This window comes from Mustela erminea, chromosome 5 (genome assembly GCF_009829155.1).
Source record: "Mustela erminea isolate mMusErm1 chromosome 5, mMusErm1.Pri, whole genome shotgun sequence".
Classification (NCBI taxonomy): domain Eukaryota; kingdom Metazoa; phylum Chordata; class Mammalia; order Carnivora; family Mustelidae; genus Mustela; species Mustela erminea.
In genome coordinates, this window is record NC_045618.1 from 32,152,869 (window position 1) to 32,179,964 (window position 27,096).

General features: G+C 39.6%; 1 protein-coding gene across 2 annotated transcripts in view; it reads right to left on the bottom strand.

Annotated features, from left to right (window-relative positions):
• REC114 (REC114 meiotic recombination protein) overlaps positions 1-12,965 on the bottom strand; it is a 121,161-nt gene extending 108,196 nt beyond the window's left edge. For both annotated transcript variants that reach the window (XM_032342516.1, XM_032342515.1), the window contains exon 1: positions 12,777-12,965. In XM_032342516.1, coding sequence (XP_032198407.1) covers positions 12,777-12,935 — 159 coding nt within the window. In that variant the 5' untranslated portion in view covers positions 12,936-12,965. The remainder of the gene's footprint in view (positions 1-12,776) is intronic.
• Positions 12,966-27,096: the final 14,131 nt, after the last annotated feature.

Consider the following 27,096-nt stretch of genomic DNA (forward strand, 5'->3'; position numbering starts at 1 on the left):
AAAAACAATTACCTAAAGCGTTGTGCTTTTTTCCTGTCTTGTAGTGTGTATTTCCCTTTTCTTATTTATTTTACTGCCATGATTATAATAATGAAGCTCAATAAAAGAGTTTACTATCTATATAATAAATGAACGATTTCATTTGTGGAAATTTTATGAAAATAATGTCATCATCTAGGCAGTAGAGTGCTAAAAAGTTATCCATTCTGGGTGTCAAATGCTCTAGGCACACCATTTAACATAATAAGTAAATAAGTAATAAGTAAACATAATTAGTAAATTATCTAGTATATAGGAAAGTACAGAAGGTAGGGAAACAATAAAGCAGGGTAAGGGGAACAGGAGTATAAAGACAAGGCATGAAAATTACAATATAAATAGGGTGGTCAGGGTAGGCATACTGAGAAGGTGAGGCTTGAGCAAAGACTTGAAGGCATTAGAGAGTTAACCAGATATCTGGGAATTCAATACTTTCTATTTTTCAGGTATTTGTTGCAATCCTTCACCTAAAAGATTTTTATAGTATATTCATACACTCTGAAAATACCTAATTAGAGATTTCCAAGGAGGTTAGGAAAAATGGTAGTTTGCATCCTTGCAGTCTTCCCTTCCCAAATCCAAACCAAATACCAACTACTTCTCCTTGAGAAGTTACTAAAAATCAGCATCCAAATGGGCCAGAAGGAGGGGTTGAGGTCTTAGAATTCAGATATAAAGAGGTGGCATACTTTCTCCACCCCCAAGAGAAAGGAGGCCCTCCTCTGAGCAAAGAACCCTAGGTCAAAGACAGGAATGTCCCAGTTCTTGGGAAAGAATCTTACCAGTAGAAACTGTAGACAACCTCCCCCCGCCGGCCAACCAAGAAAAAGAGCAGTACCAGCCTGTGTATTCTGAAATTCCTACTGGTCTCCCAGCCTCTAAGAAGTCACAGTGGAGATGGACAACTTACTGAGCTGAGTCCTTCCTACCCCTTTAAGAAGGCCCAGAAGCTAAGACTCATATACTTCCCAACATTTACCAGTTAAGATATATATTCACTGTTGAACTTGAGCCACAAGGGTAAAAAGAAGTGTAAGTTAGACAAAGGAAAATAACAATATACCTAGTAGGCTAAAGTAATGAAGAACAAACAGAAAACCCAGAATAGGTGGCTCCTGGTGGAACAAAACTGTCAAAGGAGATGGACAACAACCTCAACTACAACACATACACATATAAATATCACACATACATACATATATATACACATACATAATTACAATAATATATATAATTAAGAACATTTAAGCAGAGTCTTAGAGCTAAATTATGCCTCATAAAAACTAAGGAAAAAACTCAATAGCTTAACTGAAGAATTGGATGGACACTGTTGAAACCAAATTAATGGTCTGAAAAAGCAAGTAGAAGAAATATTTAGAAACACAGAGCAAAACTACAAAGAGGAAGAACTCATGTGCGTAAGATAAGGTAATGTGGAACAAAGGATCAAATGCAGAACAAGTGTTAATGATAACAGCTAAAGTGGAGGGGTAGAAAGAGACGGAGGAGACACAATGATTCAACAAACAGGAATTATCCCATGATTGCAGAAAGGCATGAGATACAAGGGATTCAAGTTCCAGGCCTGATGGTGGGGGTAGGGAAACACACTAGATACAACCCAATAAAAATTTTGAATTGAAAGGATAGAAGAAGACCTTAAAAGCTACCAGTCTTAAAAATAAAAAAGTCACTCTCCAGCACAAGAGGATTCTAAAAAAAAACTTTTTCAGTGGTAAATGAAGGAAAATAATTAAACATATATCATACCTCTCCTATACAAACCAATGACCATGTAAACACTAGCCAACATGAAGAACTTTTTCTTCTATAAAGAATATGAAATATTTTTATGTTCCAAATAATAAATGAAGAAAAAAATGATAAAATTAGGATATCACCTTTTGCAACTCCTAATTAATGGCTCTAGAGCTCTAGGCTCTAGCTGCAACATCACGAAGAGAAATAAACAGGTACTACATACTTCCAACAGGAAGAAAACCAACCCCCTTTAAGTACCTTTGCCATAAAAACAAAATTTAAAAAACCCAACCTGAACATGACCTCACTTCTAGCTTCAACTAGCAATTCACAAGAATTAGGGAGGCCCAAGGATCAGATCAACTGTACCACAAAGAAGCAGTCAGCAAAATCCACAGTCAGAAACTCTGTAGAACCTGTCTGTCTGTTTCAACAAATTGCAAGGAAGGGAGAAAGGTGAGTCAGGGAAACAGATCAAAGAAAACGTAAAGACTAAGAGATATATCAATCATAATGGATGAAAGAGAATGACTGAAAGAGAATTATGACACTTAAGAAGTGAACACTGAATATTTGATAATATTAAGGAACTTTTTAGGACAAAAGTGGTATTGATTTCTTTTAAAGTCCCTACCTTTTAGAGATAACTGAAATCATTGATAAAATGATATGATATCAGAGATTTCCTTCAAAATAACACAATGGACGTGGATAGGATACAGATGAAACCAGACTAGTCATGAGCTGATGACTGCTGAAGCTGATGACACATACATGTGGACTTACTGCATTATTTTATGCATCTGATTATGTTTTAATTTCTTTAAAACAAAAAGTTTTACAAGAGGCTTCCATTTTCTTTGTTGACTAGGTCTAAGCTTGATTAAGTGAAGGTATTCAGCTTACTGCAAAGGACAAGGATACTACACGCACTGCCCTAACTCTACAAATTCCAAATGTCATAATGCCTAATATAATCTAGGCATTTGAGAAAAAAAATCACTGACTTCCAGTTCTTGGGAAATATTTTTAATGAGTGATGATTTAGCATTTTACTGGAATGTTCACATTGGCACAATATGGAAAGCTCAAAGAAAAATGTTATCTCTAATGACCAAGTCATCACAGAAAAAGATATTAATTTTAAGGTGTCAGAGAAAACATTTATCATATTTGTATCTTCTCTTCTTTCCAGTTCCTAACCTAAATGTGGCTTAAGATTTAGGTCATAAAATAAAGTATGCATGGTATTGGCTAAAAACAGACACACAGACCAATGGAACAGAATAGAGAACCCAGAAATAAACCCATGCATATCTAGTCAACTAATTGACATGGGAGCCAAGAATACTCAATGGAAAAAAGTCTCTTCAATAAACAGTGTTGGGAAAACTGGATATTCACATGCAAAAAAATGAAACTAGTCCCCCATCTTACCTTACTCACAAGAATTAACTCAAAGGGGATTGAAGAAAAATGCAGGACCTGAAACTATAAAACTTCTAGAGGAAAACGCAGGGGAAAAGCTCTTTGATACTAGTCTAGGTAATGATTTTTTTGTATATGACACTTAAGGTACAAGCAACAAAAGCAAAAATAAATAAGTGGACTCTATCAAACTAACAAGTTCCTGCACAGCAAAAGAAAGGATTAATAAAATGACAGGACAACCACAGAATGGGAGAAAATATTTGCAAACCACATATCTAACAAGGGATTAACAACCAAAATATATAAGCAACTCATATAACTCAATAGCAAAAAAAGCAAATAATCCAATTTTTTAATGGACAAAGGACCTGAAAAGACATTTTCCCAAAGATGTTCAAAAGGTACATGTTATGGTACTCAATATCACTAATCCTCAAGGAAATATAAATGAAAATCATGAGCTATTACCTCACATGTGCTAGAATGGCTGTTATCAAAAAGACAAGAGGTAACACATTTTGGCAAGGATATGAAGAAAAAGGAACACTTGTATGCTGTTGGTGAGAACATAAATTGGTACAACCACAAAGAAAAACATCATAGGCATTCCTCGAAAAACAAAAATTAAAGAAATACCACATGATCCAGCAAATCCACTTCTAGGGATAGATCTGAAGGAAATGAAGTCGCTATCTTGAAGAGATACATGAACCTCCTTGTTCACTGCCACACTGTTTGTAATAGCCAAGACTTGGAAATGAAAGACTAAAGATAATTTGAGATATATATACACATGATAGAGTATTACTTATCCATAAAAAGAAGGAAATCCTGCCATTTGTGACAATGTAGATGGATCTTGAGGGCATTATACTAAGTGAAATAAGCCAGACACAGAAAGACAAATACTGGATGATCTTACCTACATGTGAAACCTAAAAAAACCCCAAAGTCACAGATACAGAGAATGGATTGGTGGAGAACAGAGGTGGGCGGGCAAAATACCTGAACTTGATCAAAAGGTACAAGCTTCCACTTATAAGTTCTGGGGATGTTAATATACAATTATAATGACCATAGCTAACGATACTATACTGAATATTTGGAAATTGCTGAGGATAGTTCTTTAAAGTTCTTATCACTAGAGCACCTGGATGGTTCAGTCCACTCAGGTCTTGATCTCAGGGTCCTGGGATCCAACATCCCCTTGCCTCTATGAAGAGCTCCATTTTCAGAGGGTGGTCTGCTTGTCCCTCTCCCTCTGTCCCTCCCCCTGCTCATGCTCTCTCTCTCAAATAAATACATAAAATGTTTTTTAAAAAAAGTTCTCACCACAAGGAAAAAAATTTGTGACTATGTAAGGTTATGGATATTAACTAAACTTACTGTGGTAATCATTTCACAAATATACATATTTGAAATCATTATGTCATACAACTAAAACTTAATCTTGTAGGTCAATTATATCGCAATAAAATGGGGTGAAAAAGATTTAAATCAACCTGACCTCTATTGTGGTATTTCAACATCAATATGATAGGACACACTGAAATACAGAACTTGCCTATATTACAACTTGGCTTTTCAGGCACAGCTTATACATGATTAAATCAGAGTCTCCTAATATTTTACCTGCATATATTTGGGCAAGACTGTACTATAACACTAATCTAAAGTTTAAAAAAAAAAAAAAAGAAAAGGGGGTGACTGTGTGGCTCAGTCAGTTAAGTGACTGATTCTTGATTTCAGCTCAGGTTATAATCTCATGGGCTGCTGTACAGAGCCCCATATTGGGCTCTTTGCTGGGGATGCAGACTGCTTAAGATTCTCTCTCTCCCCAACTCCCTCTATCCCACACTCCCATCTCCCTCTCTAAAAAACTAAAATAAAAAATAAAGTTAAACAGAAAAAAGTTAAATATATGAAAATACAGAAAAGTATTTCAAATGTATTTCTATCTTAGATGAAAGGTTAAAATAGTGTTACTCTTCAGATGTGACAGATTATGTACTCAATTAAGGGTCTCCCCCCCCGCTTTTAAGACCCCGCAGAAAGTATCACAACTCTATATATATATTGGCCCTAAGGGATTTATGCATCACAAAATATGAAAAACATGGAAGACTGTTAAGTAAGCTATCAGCTGTTTCCCTCTTGGTAACTAAAGTGACTCATAAATTATTTCAACAAACTAGTAGAAGATATATGCTAATGAAAGTGATTCTGCTATATACCCATTACCAAACTGTAAAATTCAGTATTTTGTTTCTGTTGTTTCATAGAAAGGCTAAATGTTAACAGCAACAAGAATAAACAATTACAAGTGCATAATACTCAGACAAAAAAAAAAGCAAAAATAAAACCCCACAAGTAATGTATACATCTATGGCCATATTGTAGTTATGCATTAAATAACAGGATATTTTGGTTATTGGTATTGTTATTAGAAAATGCCCTTGAGGGTGCCTGGGTGGCTCAGTTGGTTAAACATCTGCTTTCAGCTCAGGTCATGATCCCAAGGCCCTGGGATGGACCCCTGCATCAGGCTCCCTGCTCAGAAGGGAGTCTGCTTCTCCCTCTTCCCATTCCCCTCCCCCTGCTTATGTTCTCTCACTCACTCACTCTCTCTCAAATAAATAAATGAAATCTAAAAAAAAAAAGAAAGGAAAAGAAAAGAAAGTGCCCTTGAGTTCTAGCCAGGGACCCCAGAATAAGCCTTCACTTCTTGGCAGTCTCCAGAGTCAGAAGAGAAAAGTATGTGGCAGACTTCTAGCTGTTCTCCAATGCTGGGTTTTAGCTGGACACATGATCTTGAGGAATAGAGACTACATATGCCAGCTGTTTATGAAGTTAGGATGGGGCCACAGCTCTAAGTTCTGGCCACTGTGCTGTAAGGGGTACTATCATGTGGCAGCTTGTGGGGAATCTTCTGTAAGAGACAGCAGGTATATATCCTTTTGTTACTTCTTGATCCCTTCCTCCACCAGGCTGTCTAGATATCATTTCTGTCTTGGACTATTAGACCATGGCCAGGCGTGGCAGAGAAAAAAATGGAAAGTTCCTCAATTCCTGACACTGTGGAGTGTCATACCAGCCCTGCACTTTTATATGGAGAATAATAAACTTTCACCTTATATAATCCGCTGTTATTTTATATTTTCTGTTACTCAGAGTCAATATCAATTGTAATTAATACATAATATAACCTGCTAACTCTTCAGAAAAAATAAGCTGCATGAAAAATAACTCTCAAGGAGACTCCTACATCTACAAAAGAGAAAATACCACTGTAGGAAGCGTACAGCACAGTGAGGACTGGCTTGAGGAAAACAGGGTTTTAGAATTAGTTCTACTTCCTGTGTAAACCTTTGGCAAGCCAGTTAGCCTAGGCAGGCCTCAGCTTCTATAAAATGGTAGTAAGACAGATCTAAAGAGTAGTGACAATTAAGTTGGAAGAGGCTGACAAAAATACAAATTGTAAGAGTATCAGTATTACTTTGTCAATTATTCCCTCTTCCCCACCTTCCCTTCAGAATTGGGGCATGAGGATGGCCCGCAGTACATAAATTAGTTATAACTAGAGTATCACCCCCAGAGATTCTAATTCAATAGGTCCAGTGCAGGAACCATGAAACTGCATTTTCAACAAGCACCCCAGGAGACTGTTGAAAGCAGTCAGCCCATTACACCTTGAGAAACACTGCTCTATGATCAGGCCCTCTACATGTTCTTACAGGGTCCTTGTGAAAGCACAAGAACAGTTCCATAGCCTCTCCAGTGCCTAACTATATGCTAAGTAGCCAGTAGACAATTTAATAACATTTTGTTGAACTGATGAACTGACATGGAAAATGACAAAATAGAACTCAACCAAATGACCCACTATGGACTTCCATTTCTGGCCAACAAAGTAATAGGGACCAAATATACCCTCCTGCCTCAAACAACTAAAAAACAGAACAAATTAGAAGAAACAACAGTTTTCAAGACACTGGATACCAGGTAATGAAAACCATGATTCCTGAGCTATAATGGAAAACAAAGGACGTGAGTCTTACAACTGCCCTAGATTACTTCTTGGAGAAAGTCTCCAGGCCAAAGCACTGAGAGGAGGAGCCCAGGCAGAACAGGGTGAGGCTTCCCTGAGTTAAGGGGCTAGAGATGTGAGTCCAGGGAGGACAGTGTGGCTACAGTTCACAGGACAGAATACCAGAGAGAAAACTCCCAAGCCTGCAGAGATTCCTCAGCTCTTCTACATATACATATGTGAGGCAGGGCAAAGAACCACTTGGAAAGCTTTAAGGGAATAATCCCAAGACCTCACATAGGGCAGGGAATAGTGCCTGTTCTCATCAGCTAGGGTGAAAACCCTCATAATTTACAGAGCATTGGGTAGAACAACCTGAAGAGTTTTGCCTCAGGAGTGAGAAAAAAATTAGCCCTAGGTCAAATGCTGCTCTGGTCCCACCTGACAAAGCTTAAAAGCAAGACTTGAAAGGATCAAACTGTTTCCAGATAACTTATCCCAGAAAATTCAAGAATATTTATAGGAATACAAAAATATCCTGCATCCAACAGGGCAAAATTCACATCAGTCACCAATTAAAAATTACCAGACATGTAAAGAAGAACTACTATTTCACTATTTTAAAAATCATTTTCTTGGGGTTTTACTGAATCTTAAATTTTCCTTAAAAACAAACAAACAAACAACCTGTCATTTTTATCATTTGCACTCTGTGTTAATCTCAAAATCCCTCATCTACATAACTGAAATTCTATTCTGTATATGAAATGTTAACGCTTCAGAGGCAAACAGCATAGTGGTTAAAAGCAGACCATATAGAGGCAGTTAAACCAGACTCTGAATAAATTCTTTATTCTTAACTTATCCCAGTGTTCCTGGGCAAGCCACTGCCCCTGAGTGTTAGTTTACCTATCTATAAAATGGTATGATATTTGCTCCATAGGACTTCTGTCAGAAATAAATCAAAGTGGGGCACCTGGGTGGCTCGGTGGGGTAAAGCCTCTGCCTTTGGCTCAGGTCATGATCCCAGAGTCCTGGGATAGAGCCCCGCATCGGGCTCTCTGCTCCGTGGGGAGCCTGCTTCCTCCCGTGTCTCTCTCTCTCTCTGTCTATCTGTGATCTCTGTCTGTTGAATAAATAAATAAAATCTTTTTTTTAAAAAAAGAAAGAAATCAAAGTAAACACCTTAATAAATAGTAACTATCATGCCATAATTATCACATTATCATGAGGAAAGTTTAGAAAAGTTAGTACACACTCAAACATTCACTGAGGAACAAGCAATCATATGCTACATATTAAGTATTAATATGCAGGCACTAAGAATACAAGGAAGAAAAGGACACTGTTGAGAGGACCTGAAGTATATCTTATGTTGAATCTGCATTTAGAAGTTCACCTCCTTCATATTCTATTTCTTAATTTCTAAGTAGGGCAATTATTTTAAGTTCCTCCTATAAAAATTAAAGGTTGATTTTTTTTTTTTTCCCTTTGAAAGGAAAAAATAAGAAATTGTCAGGTTCAACCAATTAGGGCATGTCTAAGAAATCCTGGAATCTGAAAAACATGGTAAAACTTTAAGAGCAACCTACAATTTAACATCACCTTTCAAAATTATTCTCAAATTAGTAAGCTAAATTATATTCAGATATAAAATACACAAAATGGACCAATCTGTTATTATGATAATCTTTTCAGAAAGGCTTGGGCGAAGAACAGATGTAAGGAATTAAAACCAAGTTCAAGTTTGTATTTCATTTGCTCATTCCACTTAAATGACAGATGGCTTAAATATTAACCCTATTAACAAGACATTTGCATATTCATTATGAATCTGATTGCCTTACTTCATAACTCCATGAATTCATTTTATTAATTTTACTGTATGGCTGCCCATTTCATGCGAGGTCTTCTAAACCCTTGCCTCTCCAAGTATGGTCCTAGAACCAGCAGCATCAGCATCACCTGGGAACTTGCTGGAACTACAGATTTTTATTCCTCATACTCGACCTACTGAGTCAGAATTTGCATTAAAAAAGAATCCCCATGGGCGCCTGCGTGGCTCGGTTGGTTGGGCAGCTGCCTTCAGCTCAGGCCATGGTTCCAGGGTCCTGGGATCGAGCCCCATATCGGGCTTCCTGTTCAGCAGAGAGCCTGCTTCTCTCTCTCCCTCTGCCTGCTGCTCTGCTTACTTGTGCTCTCTATCTCTCTGTCAAATAAATAAATAAATAAAATCTTTAAAAAAAAAAAAAAAAGAATCCCCATGTGATTTCTGTGCACAATGAAGTCTGAGTAGCATAGTTCTAAATGTTGATTTTTTTTCACACTTTTTTTACAGTATTATAAAAAGCTTATTTGCTTCCAAACTGTTGATTAAATTATCTCCAGAGAGTTACTTTTCATAATAATTCAATTCAGACAAATAAATCAAATAGATATACATATATTAGATGTTCTGTATATAATATTTGTCTCAGATTTGACCTCCCCTCTCAACCAGGATTTCAAGTCTTAGAAGACTTGTTGTACTGTCCATATTTTCTCTTGAGTCAACATTTTTGTGGCCCCTAGCATGCGACCATTGTGACAAAGTCTCTGTAATTAAATAACTAAACAGAAAAATACCAGATCAGTTCTTGCTATACCTTCAGAAAAAAATAAAAATAAAAAAACTCAAAGTAGTTTAAACCAAGGTTCAACTTGAAAGTTCCCTAGGAAAAAAACGACCAGAATGACTCAATCCTCCACAATAATATATTTTTATGCTTTACCTAACACATTTTTTTACTGCAGGTACCACATATTTTTAAAATCAGAAATTCACATGGGACTTAGTACAGTTCTTTAGATGGCTCATCTTTTATTATTACTATTGCACAATAGTCACAGTGCACATAAAATAGAACAAATCTTGTTTTCTCTTTCGTTTTTCCAAAAAGAAAAATGACAGACCTAGGCTGAAACTGATCACAGCAGGTAGGATGCTTCAGCACAGATTCAAAGGAAGGTACAAATGTTCCATTTTCAAAAGCACTGCAAAAGCCAACTTCATCTCTTGTCACTGTAGCTGTGGCTTTATGCCAAACATTTGAAAACTGTTGAAAAGTGCCATTCCTCATAAGCAATTATGAAAAGCTTTGCAAAAAGAAGGGAAAAATAACTGTAATAACAATGAACTCCTTACAACAGCCAAATGTCCATGGCCTCTGGTTGCAGGATAAGAATCCAAGAGTTACCCATAGGCATATGAGCCAATGCACCCAATACAGAAGCCTTAGGAGAAAGGGTTTGAAGGGGTGTTAAGAGAAGGTGTGAAGGAAAGTGCTGGGCAGTCTCCGAATTTACATATTCTTCAAACTTCCCTGGTTGTTTTTTTTCTTTTTTTTATAAAACACAATAATAGATCAGTCATCCTTCAATTTAACTTTATTCATCCTTTTTTGTGTTTGCAGCCTATGTAATTTCTCTGGATATACCATTCTATAAGAACATAAAGAGGCACTGAATGCTTTTTTTATGATTCTAGATATACTGATTTCAAGCTTTAAGTGGTGCCCTACATCTAATATTTGAGGATTTGGTGAACAGTTCATTATGCCCCATATCTACTCTCATCCACAGCCAAGCCTCTCAGAAGAATTGTCTAGGCATGGTGACTCTGCTCACTCACCTACCAGTCACCCAACAGCCCATCTCATCTGGCTTCCACCATTTCACTCCACTGAAAATTCCCTTGGTAAATATTGTAAGGATCTTCATGTTGCCAAATCCAATGGACACCCCTCAGCCATCATTTTTTTCTCCACTCTGCAGCATTGTTCAACAAAGTTCACTGTTCTCTCACTCTTAAAATAACTTTCTGTAGCTTTGATACTTTCTCCTGGACCCCCCCCCAAAATCCCTGTCCCCTGTCAATCTTCTTTAGGGACTCTGTCCCCTCTACCTAACCTTCAAATGTTGGGCCATCTTGGGACTCGGTCCTGAAATCTCATGTAATCTCATAACTATAAATTCCACCTCCATGCTGATGACACATTCATCTCCAGCCCATATCTTTCTTCTACACCAGTATACCCAACTACCTCAACATCTCTACTTGAATGCTTCAAACACATTTAAACTCAATACATCCAAAACTGAAGCCTTGGATCTTTCTTTCACTGTTCCTCCTCCAGTGCTTTCCATTCCTCAACCATCTACCCAGTTGCTCCTGCTAGAAGCTCAGAAGTCCTTTACTCCCACCACCTATATCCTATCAACCTCCATGTACTGTCATTTTGGCCTCCAAAATATAGTTTTAATATGTCCCATTTCTCTATCCCTACTGCCATCCTCTCCAAAGCAGTCCCACTCTAGTCAAAGTCATTATCATCATTTGCCTGCAACAACAACATTCTAAGGGATCTTCCTGAATCTTCTCATATTCCCCTTCAACTCTGTCTTCAGACTTCAGCCAGAGTGATCTTTCCAATACAAAAATTCTTCTACTTAAAACCTTCAGTGGCTTCCAACTAGCTTTAGGATAATGTTCACAAGGCACCTGTCTCTCTACCTTATGCTCTCACTCTATTTGTTCTCTAAGTACCAGCCTTATTCTTTTCCTCTATACATTACACGTGCTGAGGTTTTCCAGGTGTAAGACCTTTGCATATGCTGCAAAGGCTATCTGAAGTATTTGTTCTAATTTACTCTTCTACCCAAATCACACTAACATATGCATGCACAGGCATAATCCAAAACTTCAGGGTCCACAACCAACAGTGAAAGCTGACCAAAAGGAACTGAATGACTAGCAACTCCTGGCATTAAAACATACCACCACTACAACAACAACAACAAAATAGTAACAGCAAACGCTTCTATAATTTTACCAGGACTGTTTGAAGTAATTTACATATATTAACTTATTCACGGCTCACAAGGATGCTATGAAGGGGATACTATTATTATCTCCATTTTGAGGTAAGTTAAATAAGGTAAAAAGAGGATCGACAACTCAACCAAGGTCAGAGAAACTCAGCAGCAAAGCAAGGATTCAAATTTAGTAGTTTTTCTGTGGGAGTGCGTGACCGCCCCTGGCATAACTTGGTCATGGGCTACTCAACCCTTCCTTCCACATAAGGGTATGGAACTGGTTTAAATAATTAGGAAGTTATTTGGATAATACTGTGTCCCCCACTAGGCTGAAAACATAATTGAGGGTAGGGACCATTACTACCTTGTTCACTGACATATCGCCAGCCCCTGAATCAAGTCTCTCACACACAACTACCGCTCGTTAATCTGTTTAACATAGGACTACTGCCTTGCGTAATTATCTTGAGAATGTACTGGTTCCAATTATGAGATTACATATAGACGTTTCCCGTTAGCTCCTGGCTAGCCAGTCGTGTCAGTCCCGCGGTGTCCCCTCCTCCTGCCTGGGCGGCAGACTAGGCCCAGTGTGGCTACTGGCCCCGGTCTTCCCTCTCTTCCCAGGAGTGGAGCACGCGCAGCCTTTCCTGCCCACAGGCCTCACCTTCCATGTGGGGGAAGACGCTGCCCCAACGTCCTGACCAAGCCCAGGCGGCTCTCCAGTACCCGAGGGCATGAAGCGGCCATAGCGCTGCAGAGGCCACTGGGTCGCACCTCCTCCTGGGAACGCTAGGCCTGCGGGCTCTTTTCCCGCCTCCGCCATGTCCGGCTTCGGGACGTGCGCAGCGAGCGGGCCCATGCCAATCCGCACAGCCAACCAATCAGGAAGCGAGATGGCCCAAGGCCCACCTTCCTCGCAAGTGGAAGCCAATGGGCAGGCCCCAAGACACGTGCAGGTGGCTGCTGGGATTGTGGAAGTCACTTGGGAGCTCGTGCGCCTTCTCCTGCTGGTGGGAAAAGTGGAAATAGTAACTTCCACCTGGAAGTGAGGCTGTGACGCTTGTAGATAGATGGTGGTGGGCCTCGCCTCTGCTATCCTGAGGCCCTCGGGAGCTCAAGTCACGGTCCAGCCGGTCCAAACGCTCTGACTGGGACATTTCTGAAAACTAACTTCTGTGCGCTGGGACTAGGCCGGCTCTCCGAGGCTGCATGGACAAATGTGTTTGCCTTAACAGCAGCCTTTCAAATGGCCCACCCCAAACCCATCACAATACTGCATCGATTCCACACGCCATTCAGGAAGTAAGGCTATTTTCTCCTCATCCTGTGACCCTCCGGACATACTCCAGACTGTCAAGTTCTTGCCAAAGAGAAGAGCAATTGGGTGGGATGCTGACGGCTATAAAAGGTGTGCCCCAGTCAAGCAGCAGGTGCAACTAAATGACAGGTCTGGGTGATTTATAGTCGACAGAGCACTTCTACATCTGTTATTTCATTTGTCCTCCCAACAACCTTGTGAATTAAAGAAGCAAAACAGATATTACTGCCCCCATTGAATAAATGGGAGGCAAAATAAGGTCCTGAGGGCTGAAGGGGTTTGTCCAAGGTTACACAGCCAGGGCAAAAGTGTGGTCTCCACAGTCTCTCCAAGCGTCTGCCCCACTCACGAAGAATTTAGGTATTCATTGGGTCTGTGTCAAACCAGATGCAGAGTATACAGAGGATGGAGACTATGTTAACCAAACACATAAAATAGAGTTATAATGCAAATAATTTTTAAAACTAAATGTCAAAGGGTAGTAAATGCATAGACAATGTTTAGAGAGGTGGTAGTTTATTCATTCTACAAAGCACTGATTAAATATCCATAGTGTGTAATTACACTGGTCAGTAAAGGGGTTACAGAAATGGGTAAGTCATATATCTAGCCCTCTAGGAGCTCATGTGTCTAGCCTCCTAGGATCTTATAAGGATCTCCTAGGATCTTATAAGGAAGATAATGAGAGGTACCCATGATATAGTTACTGCCACGGAAAGGGCACAAACCATGTGCTCTGAGAATTCAGATGAAGAGTGGTGGTGGCATTTCAGTGCGAACTTGAAGGGTGAGAAAAAGTTCTCCAAGGGAACATAGAAGAAACCGATATTCCATATGGAGGACACGTTGAGGAACAAAGTTTCAGAGATGGAGATAGTGACACAACCAGTCAGAGTGGAAGGTGTTTCAAGGAAGATGAGGCCCCAGGGGCAAAAGAGCAAAGAACAGCAGCTAAGGAGAGTGAATTTTACTTGGTAGGTGATAAGGAGCATGGAAAATGTGTGTAGGGGAGTGGTACTGTTATAATGGTGGTCTAGGCAGGTTAATCTTTCAGGGGCATACAGAACAAACTGCATTCAAGGCAGAGAATTAATGTTACTCATCGTTCCATTTCAGATTTCAGAAACTGCTTCTGAAGGTCCTTAAATGACACAGCACTAGGACATTTAATATAGTAGTAAATAGTTAGAAGCTTGATGTGAGTCCCAGTTCCACCACTTGCCAGCCGTGTGACCTTGGGGAAGTCACTTAACCTCTCTGTAAAATAGGGTGAGCAAATACCCATCTTAAAGGGCCAGGGGAAAGATAAAATAAGACCATATGAGGGAAATACTTGATCAGTTACAAAGCGGTACACATGTTGATGCTTTCTAATCACAGGGTTGAAGAGACTTTCTATGGGCTCCCTGTAGGCAGGAGGATGGAACGGGAGCCTGACATTCGGTCTCAGAGGCGCTCACCTTCCAGGTTCAGGACTGTGGATGCTGTCAGACACCCTTCACAGGAACAGATGGTGCTCACAGTTGGGACCCTGTCAGTGCCCAAGGACACCCAGGGCCCTGCTGGGTTCCCACCTGCAAGCTCCCCTCCTAGACAATGCACCTGTGCTTGAGCTTCTGGGGCCACTAGCGTCTGCCAAGAACAAATCATGTTTGCAAAGGGAGATATGAGAAAGCCACAGCACAATGCACAGAGGCTCTTAAAAACTTACGATATTAACAAATGTGACTTGAGCATTCAAAAGATCCTGGATGCTATACTTGGTGCTGGGGATACAGTAGAGATCAAACCAGGTACATCTTCTACCCTCCTGAAGCTTACTGTCTAGCAAGAAGGTGGAGGGAGTGGGGAAGAGGGTGTAGAACACTGAGCAAATTACTCCATATTTTTAATGGTCATTGTATTTTCGTTTATCTTTTTAAGATTTTATTTATTAATGATAAAAATATCGAGACAAGAAACACAGCACAGGGGAGCTGGAGAGAGGGAGAAGCAGGCTCCCTGCTAAGCAGGGAGCCTGATATGGGGGCTCGATCTTAGGACGCTGGGATCATGACCTGAGCCAAAGGCAGGCGCTTAAGGACTGAACCACCCAGGCGCCCTGTATTTTCTTTTTCAAAGATAAATCTATAATATGTATCAAGGTACAATTTTACACAATAAAAGCACAGATATTACAAGCAAGTTTTGACACTTCTAAGCACTCATATAATCACCATCCAAGACAAGATATAAAACATTTCCGAAAGCCCCAGGTTCTCTTAGGAATGTCTTGTTCCTGTCACTCTCCAACTCCCAAGGGCAAGCGTTGGTCAGATTTTTATCACTATAGGTTGGCTTTTCCTGCTTCTGAACTTAATATATATGAAACCATACAGAATGTACCCTTTCATATGTGCTTCCTTTGGTTGGTACAATTTTGTCTTTATGTTCATCCCATGTTGTGATGTGCATCAGTAGTTCAACCTTTTTTAGTGTTCAATAGCATTCTATTGTATGATTGTATTATAATTTGTTCTTTACCTGTCGATGGCCATTCGGGTTGTTTTCTGTATTTTGTTAAAAGCTGTTATGAACATTTTTGTACCAGTCTTTTTTGTTGATATGTGCTGTCGATTATCTTCAATCTATACCTAGGAGTGAAATTGCTATATTCTAGAGAGATAGGTTTTATCCTATAAAAACCGGCAAAGGAGCGTGTGGCAGTAATTCTTGTATCATCTGGCACTCCTACCAGCAACACCTGAGAGGTACAGTTGTGCTTGCTGACATTTGCTTCGTCAAATCCTTTCAGTTCAGCAACTGTAGTGGACTTATTGTGATGTCTCATTGTGGTTTTAATTTGCATTTCTCTGATGATGAATAATATTGAACCCCATTTCCAATGGGTTTCTGGCCATTTGTATATTTTATTTTATGAAGCGTCTGTTCAAATCTTTTGCCACTATTCATTTGCAAGAGTTTTTTTTTTTTTTTAACCTATTCTGGATATAAGTCTTTTGTCAGATACATGCATTAAAAACATTCTGTGACTTGCCTTTTCATTTCCTTAATAATGTTTTGCAAAGAGCAGAATTATTTAATTCTGACTGGAGTCCAATTTATTAATCGTTCAGATTTTTTTTTCAGTGTTTTTTGTGTCCTAAGTAATGTTGGCCTACCCTAAGGTTGTACACATATTTTCCTATGTTTTCTTCTAGATAAATTATGGTTCCAATTTTTACATCTGGGTACATGACCCTTCTTTCATTAAATTGTTTATAGTAAATGAAGTCGGACTTAAGTTTCATTTTTTCCCCCATACAATTAATGTTACATAGGAACAGCTGTCTACCAATGACTGCTGAAAATTGGCATATAAATACCCCAATTTCCTCACTCCTTAGGTGGGATAACTCTGAGATTTGTGTAATACCCTATTTCCCAGACTTCACCCATGGGATTAGGCTCCACTTACCCATGATGTAACTTGCTTCGTAATCCTTTTGTTTTTGGCTAACTTCCCTTCTCTGACTCCCTTCCCAACCACTGTTTCTTGGAATCACTTATCAGATAAATTACTTGCATGAATCTTTGGCCCAGGGTCTGCTTCTGATGGAAGGAACTGGAGCAAAGACAGTGGCAAACAAGACGGACAGTTCCCCTGCCTTCTTGTATTTGGCTACAATGTAGTTGCATACAAAAAGAGAGTGAAAAGGCAGTAAGATGAGGAAGAAGAAGTCACTCTAATATTCGAAGCAGTCCCTCCAATGTCATGCTAATTGACAGGAGCAGAACAATAGCATTTGTGATTGGGATTAATGAATGACAGGTGACTATGAGATAGCACATCTCCCTCCCTCTTTGGAGGCTATTACCTGTTTTATTTTTATTTTTATTTTTTTTTTAAGATTTTATTTATTTATTTGACAGAGAGAGATCACAAGTAGGCAGAGAGGCAGGCAGAGAGAGAGAGGAGGAAGCAGGCTCCCTGCTGAGCAGAGAGCCCGATGCGGGACTCGATCCCAGGACCCTGAGATCACGACCCGAGCCGAAGGCAGAGGCTTAACCCACTGAGCCACCCAGGCACCCTATTTTTATTTTTTTAAAGATTTTATTTATTTATTTATTTGACAGAGAGAAACACAGCGAGAGAGGGAACTCAAGCAGGGGGAGTGGGAGAGGGAGAAGCAGGTTTCCCATCCAGCAGGAAGGCCGATGTGGGGCTCAATCCCAGGACCCCAAGATCATGACCTGAGCTGAAGACAGTCACTTAACCGACTGAGCCACCCAAGCGCCCCAACTGTTACCTGTTTTATACAAAACAAAAAGAAAACAAAACAAAAAAATGCAACAACAATAACACCAAAAACCTTGCTGGAAGTGAAAAAAAGTTTCTTTCTTTCATTGAACATTTTTTATCCCAAATTCTTTTACTGTGCAACTCTGTGTTGCAGGTGGCACGAATGACAGATATTGGCTGCATGAATAGTCAGCGTCATTGCTGGCAGGCTGCAGGGCTGGCTTTGAAATCCTAGCACATCCCTTTCAAAGCAGACCAGGGACCCCATACATTCAGTCAGCAGAGGAAATGAAGCCTTCAGTCTCCTTGGGTCTGGCTCCTAGATGACAGAGACTTATGCAACTTTACTCTGCCTGCCATGTCCCTCAGCAACATTCTGGGGACTACACGGAGTGACTGGGAACTGCAGGGCACTGTGGACTGCTGTGGGGTTTCCCAGAAAAGCCATTCGCGTCAATCGGGCCAGATCAGTCTTCATGATGTCAGAACCTGGGGATGCTGTGTGAGAAGGGCATGTTTCCACGGAACTCTAGGATCCCTGCTAGAAAGCAATTATTTTCGAGTGCCTACTCTGTATCTTCCACGGGCAAAAACAAACTGTTCCATTCCAGATAATTCAAGGGATTTCAGTGTGATTGGGCACAGACAATCCCAACCTGTCCACAGACTGCTGATCGTTAGGACAACACTAGGAGAGATTAACAGTAACTTGTTCCATTTATTATAAGCACAGAGAATCATAAGGGTGGTCAAAAATGTTTACCAGCTGGTAAATTAGGGGGCACTTTTTACAAAGCTGGGTTAGAATCAGAAATAGGAACTTGGAGCAAATCCTAAAGAAAGCCTATGAACTCATACCTTGGAGAGAGGGATTACGTTTTACTTATGTTGAGGAGTCCAGAATTCCTGGCACATCATAGGTTCTCAATGTCTGTTAAAGAAAAGATTGCAAATTTAATATGAGAGAGTGAAAGTGATCATTTAAAAGTCATTTTGAGAGTATAAACAGCTAACATGAGGGAAATGGTTAAGGACTCCTTTCCTGCCCTTATCTCCTCGTGAGTTGGAACAAGAAGAAACATCTTTGGCCATGTCCTAAAGAATTGTAGCATAAGCCAAGGAAGACATTTTTACATCTCAAACTCCTAATCTCATAGCTGGTATATTGGGGAAATGTATATCCCTAAAGCCTGCAAATACATAGTCAAATATAGGAATCCCTGGAATCTCTCCCAATTTGATACGTTGTTTATTCTACTGTTTATTGCCTAACCCAGGGGCTGTCATTTAAACCCTCTCTACAGAGTGAGGCTGCCATATTTGCAATTCACACCCTAGAGGACAGATGGGAGCATCGTTTTAAAAAAAAAAAAATGCTTTGTGCTGGAGGGTGACTCAGCAGAAGCATCTCTGAGCTTAGTTATTAGGAATATGTTGATTAATTGAGCCTGCAGCCATTGTGACTGCCCCTTCAGCAGATGCTAGGTGCGGATTGGCAGAGGCTGGGAAGGCAAAGCTGTAGGGGCCCCCAGGGATACGGTCAGGGGTCAGGGCCAGGTCATGGCTGCTGGCCCTGTTTCCTCACACAAAAGGCTTCAGCTCTGTGTGCACCACAGTCTGCTCCCGAATGAAAACCCTTTCCCCAGGGGGTAATTCTAACAATAAATTGTGAGACTTAGAGGAAGAGTGACTTGTTTTTTTTTTCCTTTTTCTTGGTGGTCATGTGAGTTTAACTAATTTGTTCATTCATTTATTCAGCAAATATTTGTTGGGCTTACTCTGTTCTGGACACTAAGCTGGATGACAAAGAAACAAAGGTGAATAGGACACACGCCCCACCTTTTTTTTTTTTTTTAGATTTTTCTTTAAAGATTTTATTTATTTACTTGACAGACAGAGATCATAAGGAAGCAGAGAGGCAGACAGAGAGAGAGGAGGAAGCAGGCTCCCTGCTGAGCATGCAGGCCTGGATCCTGAGCTGAAGGCAGAGGTTGACCCCACTGAGCCACCCAGGTGCCCCTCACACTCCCCTTCCTGAAAGCACTTTTTGGTCTGATAGTGGTGATGGAGGGAAGACGATGTTAGTGTTCGAAGCCGATGGTCAAGAAAGAATTCTTGAGACGTCTTTGGTGCAAAAAGGTGATTTTATTAAAGCACGGGGATAGGATCCATGGGCAGAAAGAGCTGCACCGGGGTCATGAGGAGTAGCTCATTATATACTTTCATGTTGGGAGGGGGTTAGGGATAGTGTAAGTCTCTAAGGAGTTTTGAAAGCAAGGTTTCCAGGACCTTGGGGGAGGGCTAGCTATTGTGGGGAAAAGGTAACTTATTACCATCTAATAAAACCTTAGTCATGAGACCCTTCAGATGTGTATTGGTGGGCCACATGTTGGGGGGATGATTGCCAACATGTCTCTTGAGGGGTTTAGAGATAAAGAAAGTTTCCAAAGGAATTTTAATACATTAAAGTAGACTTACAGGATCCTGGGGGGGGGGGGGGTGGTCGGGCTAGAATAGCCTTTTGCCCTTAGCAAAGTATTAACATTGAGGCAGTTGAGTTCCTAGGGAAATGTCACTCTGCATGTTTCAAGGACTTGTCAACGGACTGTAGGTAGTAAGGAGATTTAATAATTTTTCTTCTCCCTTTGTTTCCCACATCAGAGGGACAGACACAAAGACAAATAATATGCAGTATAATATAAAAGATGCTCACTGAACATATTGACCCAGTATTGTGTTGGTGCAAGAAAGAGTGATACATTCCAACAGGGGCAGTTATGAGGGTTTGCAGAGAGGTGTCTTGTGGTAAAATTCACATAACATAAAAGTCACAATTTTAACCCTTTTAAAGTATACAATTCAGTGGCATTTAGTACATTTACAATGTTATGCAACAATCACTACTATCTAGTTCTGGACCACCTTCATTACCCCAGATGGAAATCCCATATCCATTAGTAGTCACTCCCCACTTCCCCCTCCCCCAGCTCCTAGAAACATCAATCTGCTTTCTGTCTCAATGGATTTGCCTATCATGGATATTTCATATAAATGGAATAATGCAATGTACAGTCTCTCTTCTTTGGCTTCTTTTACTTAGCATAATGTTCTTAAGGTTCATCCGTGTAAAAGCATGTAGCAGTAATTCATTCTTTTTCATGGCTGGCTAATATTACATTATATAGATATACCACATTTTTGTTTACCATTCACCGGTTGATGGATGTTTGGGTTGTTTCCAGCTGGATGGCGACTCTTGAATGGTGCTTTCTTTATTTCAGAATAAAAATGCTTTGCTGATAAAACAAAGCACTACAGACTTCCAGACAGCATAGTAAAGTTCAGTCCTCAACGACTTCTCCCATCTCCAGACACAGCAATGACAGGTCAAATAGAAGAGATAACCAAAAAGAGATACTGGGATGAAAGACAAGGCAAGCATCCCTGGGACCAGAAATCCACAAAAGTAAGCAAGGATGAAGCCAAGCAAGGGCAGGCCAGGCTCCAGGTCTGGACCCAGACAACAGGGATAGGAGACTGACTCCAGCAGAGAAACAGAAACAAAACAGCTCCACTCGAGGCATAGAATAGAGTCAGGCTCCCTGCATGCTGCTAGGAACTGGAGTGGGGTCCGCCTCCTGTGAAGGGGGTTCAGGAAGCTGACCCTCTGCTGCTTGGTGTAAATGTTTCCAGGAAAATCGGGACCTTTCAAGGCAGATGGATGGACACAGCCTCACAAGCAGGACCTGAGCCAAGTCTCCTGCAGGCTCTGAGACTGGATATCCTCAATGCTGCTGCAGGGGAGGTATGCTGAAACACCACCGTGAAACACTGGGGCCTTCAGAGGTCAGGGGAAAGCACCAGTACACCCACTATACTACGAGAAAGTAAGAGTAAGATGAAGAAGCAGAAAGCTTCCTACTTAAAGTGAACTTGAAAGTCAAAAAGCCAAAATTCATGAGGAAATATAATCCTAGGAAAGCCAACGAAAGCAACAGTAAGAACACAAATTCACTTCTGACAAAACTAATTGTACAGAACGGACTAGTAAAAATGCTTTAAAATGAGCGATACTGTTACACCCACAACAACATGGATAAATAATGTAATATTTACAAAAAAAAAGCCAGAACAAGAGTACAAAACACATGCTTACACTGATATGAAAAAATAGGTAAACTCATCTCTGATGTTAGAAGTCAGGACAGTGGTTCCTGTTGAAAGAGCACCCAAGGGAGATGCTGGAAATGTTAACGTTTCTTGACTTTACTTGCAATATGAATGCCTTCACTTTGTAAAAAGTGATTATGTTATAGATACACTTAATCTTCCTTTGCAGATTTTGTACTTGTGGATTTGCCTATTCACAAAAATGTATTTGTAACCCCAAAATCAGTACCTGTGCCTTTTGTGGGTCATTTGCCGACACGGGCAGTAAAGGGGGAAATTTTGAGTCATCAGACACTTAGTCTCATCTGAGGTCAAACAAGGCAACACTCCACCTTCTTGTTTCAATTCTCCTATTGTAAACAAGTATCCTTTTTGTAGTCTACCTAGTGCTACTTTTTTTGTTTGGTTTTTTGTTTTTTTGTTTGTTTGTTTGTTTTTTGGTTGCACCTTTTGTGCTTTTTTGTTAGTAAGTTAGCCATCTGAAATGGACCCCGAGCATAATTCCGAAGTGATGGCTAAGCTCAGAAAGTTGTGATGTGCCTTATGGAGAAAATAGGTGTGTTAGAGACGAGTTATAGTGCTGTTGGCTGAGAATTTTGTGTTAATGGATCAACTATATATATTAAGCAATGTTTCATTAAGCAAAAACACACACTAAACAAAGTTATGTGTTGATTGGTTTTTGAAATATCTCCGCAGACTCTCAGGAGCCCAACCCTGTATTTTCCCTAGGAGCAATAGTTTGGTATTCACTAATTTTATGTTCCATTTAAGCAATAAATACATTTTTTTTAAATTATTTATTCATCTATTTATTTGAGAGAGAGAGAACTGGGGGAGGGTGAGAGGCAGAGGGAGAAGCAGACTCCCCGCTGAGTAAGGAGCCTGCCCCGGAGGCTCTATCCCAGCACCTGGAAATCATGACCCAAGCCCAAAGCAGACACTTAACCAACTGAGCCTCCCAGGAGCCCTGCAACAAATGCATTTTTGATATAATAACAACTAAGAGAGTTTATACTTTCAGATGCTCACTAAAATAATTATTAGAGGATGCATTTAATGACAGCATAGAAACTTGTTTAAAATGTAGAGAAATTTAAGTATTGACTGAGAAAACAATACTTTCTGTGTAAAAATGTAAAATGGAAATTCTAAAGAACTATAATAAAATGAAGGATGATAATAATTCAAAGAGTTAGGTGGGACTGAAATATTTAATAGCATTAGTTGTTAGAAAAGTGAGAAATTGTGTATATGTTATAAAATTAGAGAAACTACTAAAAAAATAGAAGTACAATCTATAGCTTTCAAGAAGCAGACTAAAACATGAAAATAGGGATGCAGAAAAATCTATCAACAGAAAGAATAAAGAAAAAATGGTAAACAGAAATCCTCATAAGCTGGTACTGAAAATTCATATAGGCACATATTCATGAAAATGTAAATAAATTATACACACTTATTAAAAACATGCATTATCTGGGCCACCTGGGTGGCTCAGTCGGTTAAATATCCAGCTCGTGATTTCTGCTCAGGTCATGATCTCAGGATCATGAGATCAAGGCCCACATTGGGCTCTACACTTAGTGGAGAATCTGCTTGAGATTCTCTCTCTCCCTTTCCCTCTGCCCCTCCCCCACTCTCTCGCTCTCCAAAATAAATAAATAAATCTTTAAAAAATGCATTATCAGATTGGATTTTTTAAAAATCTAGCTATATGCTAGAATTAATTATATAAAGTTAGATTATAAAATTATCAATTAGAAGAACAGTAGACTGTAAAACATTCAAATTATCAGATGGAAACACCATACCAGCAGGTATACACATGTATCCCAGAAAAGTAACCACAGATTATGAAGTGAAACATCAATACAGTAAAATCATCAAAAGAAGCGTTAAAAACAAATGGTGTTGGGAAAATTACACAGCCACATGCAGAAGAATGAAACTGGACCATTTCCTTACACCACACATGAAAATAGACTCAGAATGGAAGAAGGACCTCAATGTGAGACAGGAATCCATCAAAACCCTTGAGGAGGGGTGCCTGAGTGGCTCAGTGGGTTAAGCCTCTGCCTTTGGCTCAGGGCTCAGGTCATGATCCCGGGGTCCTGGGATTGAGCCCCGCATCGGGCTCTCTGCTCAGCAGGGAGCCTACTTCCCTTCCTCTCTCTCTCTGCCTGCCTCTCTGCCTACTTGTGATCTCTCTCTGTCAAATAAATAAATAAAAATCTTTAAAATAAAAAAAATAAAAAATTTTTTTAAAAACCCTTGAGAAGAATACAGGCAGCAACCCCTCAACCTCAGCTACAGCAACTTCTTCCTAGAAACATCGCCAAAGGCAAGGGAAGCAAGGGAAAAAATGAACTATTGGGACTGCATCAAGATCAAAAGCTTTTGCACAGCAAAGGAAACAGTCAACAAAACCAACAGACAACCTACAGAATGGGAGAAGACATTTGCAAAAGACATATCAGATAAAGGGCTAGTATCCAGAATCTGTAAAGAACTTATCAAACTCCACACCCAAAGAACAAATAATCCAATCAAAAATGGGCAGAAGACATGAACAGACATTTCTACAAAGAACACATCCATATAGCCAACAGACACATGAAAAAGTGCTCCACATCACTCAGCATCAGGGAAATATAAATCAAAACCACAGTGAGATATCACCTCAATCCAGTCAGAATGGCTAAAATTAACAAGTCATGACATGACAGATGTTGGCGAGGATGCAGAGAAAGTGGAAGCCTCCTACACTGTTGGTGGAAATGCAAGCTAGTGCAGTCACTCTGGAAAACAGCATGGATGTCCCTCAGAAAGTTGAAAATAGAGCTACCCTACGACCTGGCAATCGCACTACTGGGTATTTACCCTAAAGATACAAAGGTAGTGATCCAAAGGGGCATGTGCACCCGAATGTTTATAGCAGCAATGTCCACAATAGCCAAACTATGGAAATAACCTAGATGTCCATCAACAGGTGAATGGATAAAGAAGATGTGGTATATATGTATATACAATGGAACACTGTACAGCCATCAAAAGAAATGAAATCTTGCCATTTGCAATGGCATGGATGGAACTAGAGAGTATTATCCTGAGCAAAAGAAGTCAATCAGAGAAAGACAATTATCGTACGATCTCCCTGATATGAAGAATTTGAGAGGCAGAGTTGGGGGCTTGGGGTGTAGGGAAAGAAAAAATGAAACAAGATGGGATTGGGAGGGAGACAAACAATAAGAGACTCTTAATCTCATGAAACAAACTGAGGGTTGCTGGGGAGTGGGAAGGTAGGGATAGGGTAGTTAGGTTAGGGACACTGGGGAGGGTATGTGCTATGGTGAGTGCTGTGAAGTGTGTAAGCCTGACGATTCACAGACCTATACCCCTGGGGCAAATAATACATTATATGTTAATAAAAATAATTTTTTAAAAAGGAATAACTTAAAAGACCAAACGTATTGTCATTCTAATCGATATAGATTATTAACTCACCTGGAAAGAAAAGAAGATTCTTATCTCAAAAGCAAAGTGGAGGAGAGATTTCAACAAATTTCTGAAGAGAGAAAATGACATAAAGAAGGGTAATTGATAGAGTAGGACAAGGGAATTTGCAGTCTGGAGCATACCAGGAGTCACAGTATAGCCTAAAAGAAACCCAACATGCCCACAAAGATAGCATGTTTCTCTTTTTACAGGAGTAAAATGTAGAGCAGGCAACAGATGGATTAATGGGGTATCTATGAATGGAACACCTCCTCACAACTTTAATGTAAAGCCTCTAACCACCGGACATCTCTCCATAGGCAGAGGGTTCTTTCCTGGACAACTGAATAATTTCTATTTATCTGGCATTTGGGGGACACTCATAGTAAAGGCAAACTTCCTATCTGATAACATAAGACAAAGTTCTCCAATTCTAAAGTCTAACCCATTATACAACTCCAAACAGCTTTTCAATGCCTCGGTCTTAAAAAAAAATCAATGATATTATCAGACAGCTGAGGAAAATTTCCACCATAAAAAAGAGACTATAAGAAAGGATGTGACCCCAGAGAAAAATGAGAATGTAGGGAGGAGACGAAAAATAATAATTAAAATCTGTAGAGAGATTTTAAAGCTAATCCGTCGATAAGACAAGAAAAGCTGGTGTGTCTATAAAACAAGAACAGGTTGCTATGAAAAAAGAAGCAATTAGAGAAAAGAAAGTGCTCTCAGAAAATAAAATACAACATGGATAAATATAAAAGAATGTAGAAGAGTTGGAAAATAAATTTGAAGAACTCTCAGAAAGTGGGACCAAAAGGCAAAGAGATAGAGCATATGAAAGAAAAGATAAGGACAATCTGGGAATTCCAATGGGATCCTACTCAGTCATTCTAAGATGTATACAACCTAGAAATATGAGAGAATTAACACCTCATAGGGCAATCCTTGACCAATGATAGTTGGAAGCTCATTAATAAATGTGCTCATCTTTTATCTCTGGGGCAAAAAATTCTGTGGTGTTGTAAAAGAAATCTATTTTCTATAGGGTTCCAAAAGAAATCTCTAGTAGGATAGAGCCCCACTAGAGTTGTCTACAGTGGTGACTGGTTAGATACACATTTTTGGATTGGTTTTACCTTCTTCCCTCTTTCCCTCTTCCTATCTCCCTACATATGTTTCCCTGGGATCACTTCCCAAAATAAGTGACTTTCATGCAAAATCTTGTGTTTCTTCTGTCTTTGGAAGGCTATGACATAAAAGGTTTCTAAATTTCTTCTGATTATGAAAGAATACTTCTTTATTCTTTTATACGTTTCCATGTGACCATGTGTAAGTTTTTCTCTAGGGTGTAAACCTAAAAGTGGAATCGCTCAGTCACATAATGTGTCCATTTCCAACTTCATTAGAAATTGCCAAGTTACTTGCAAAAAAAATTTTTTGCCTTTATATTTTATAATTCTTTTATTTCTTAAGATATCCTTCTTTTCATGAAGTTCATGATATTTATTTATTATCCCTTTTCATAGTTTTAAAATTTGGTTTCACATTTAGATCTTTAATACATCTTCAATTTATATTCATGCATGGTGTGAGGAATCGGTGTTTTTGAGCTAACACGCATTGAAAAGAAGATTTTCTTTGCTTTAAAAAATGCTTCTTGCCCAGATGTCTTGGCATTTTGCATAATGCACATTTGTCAGACCTAGAAATGGC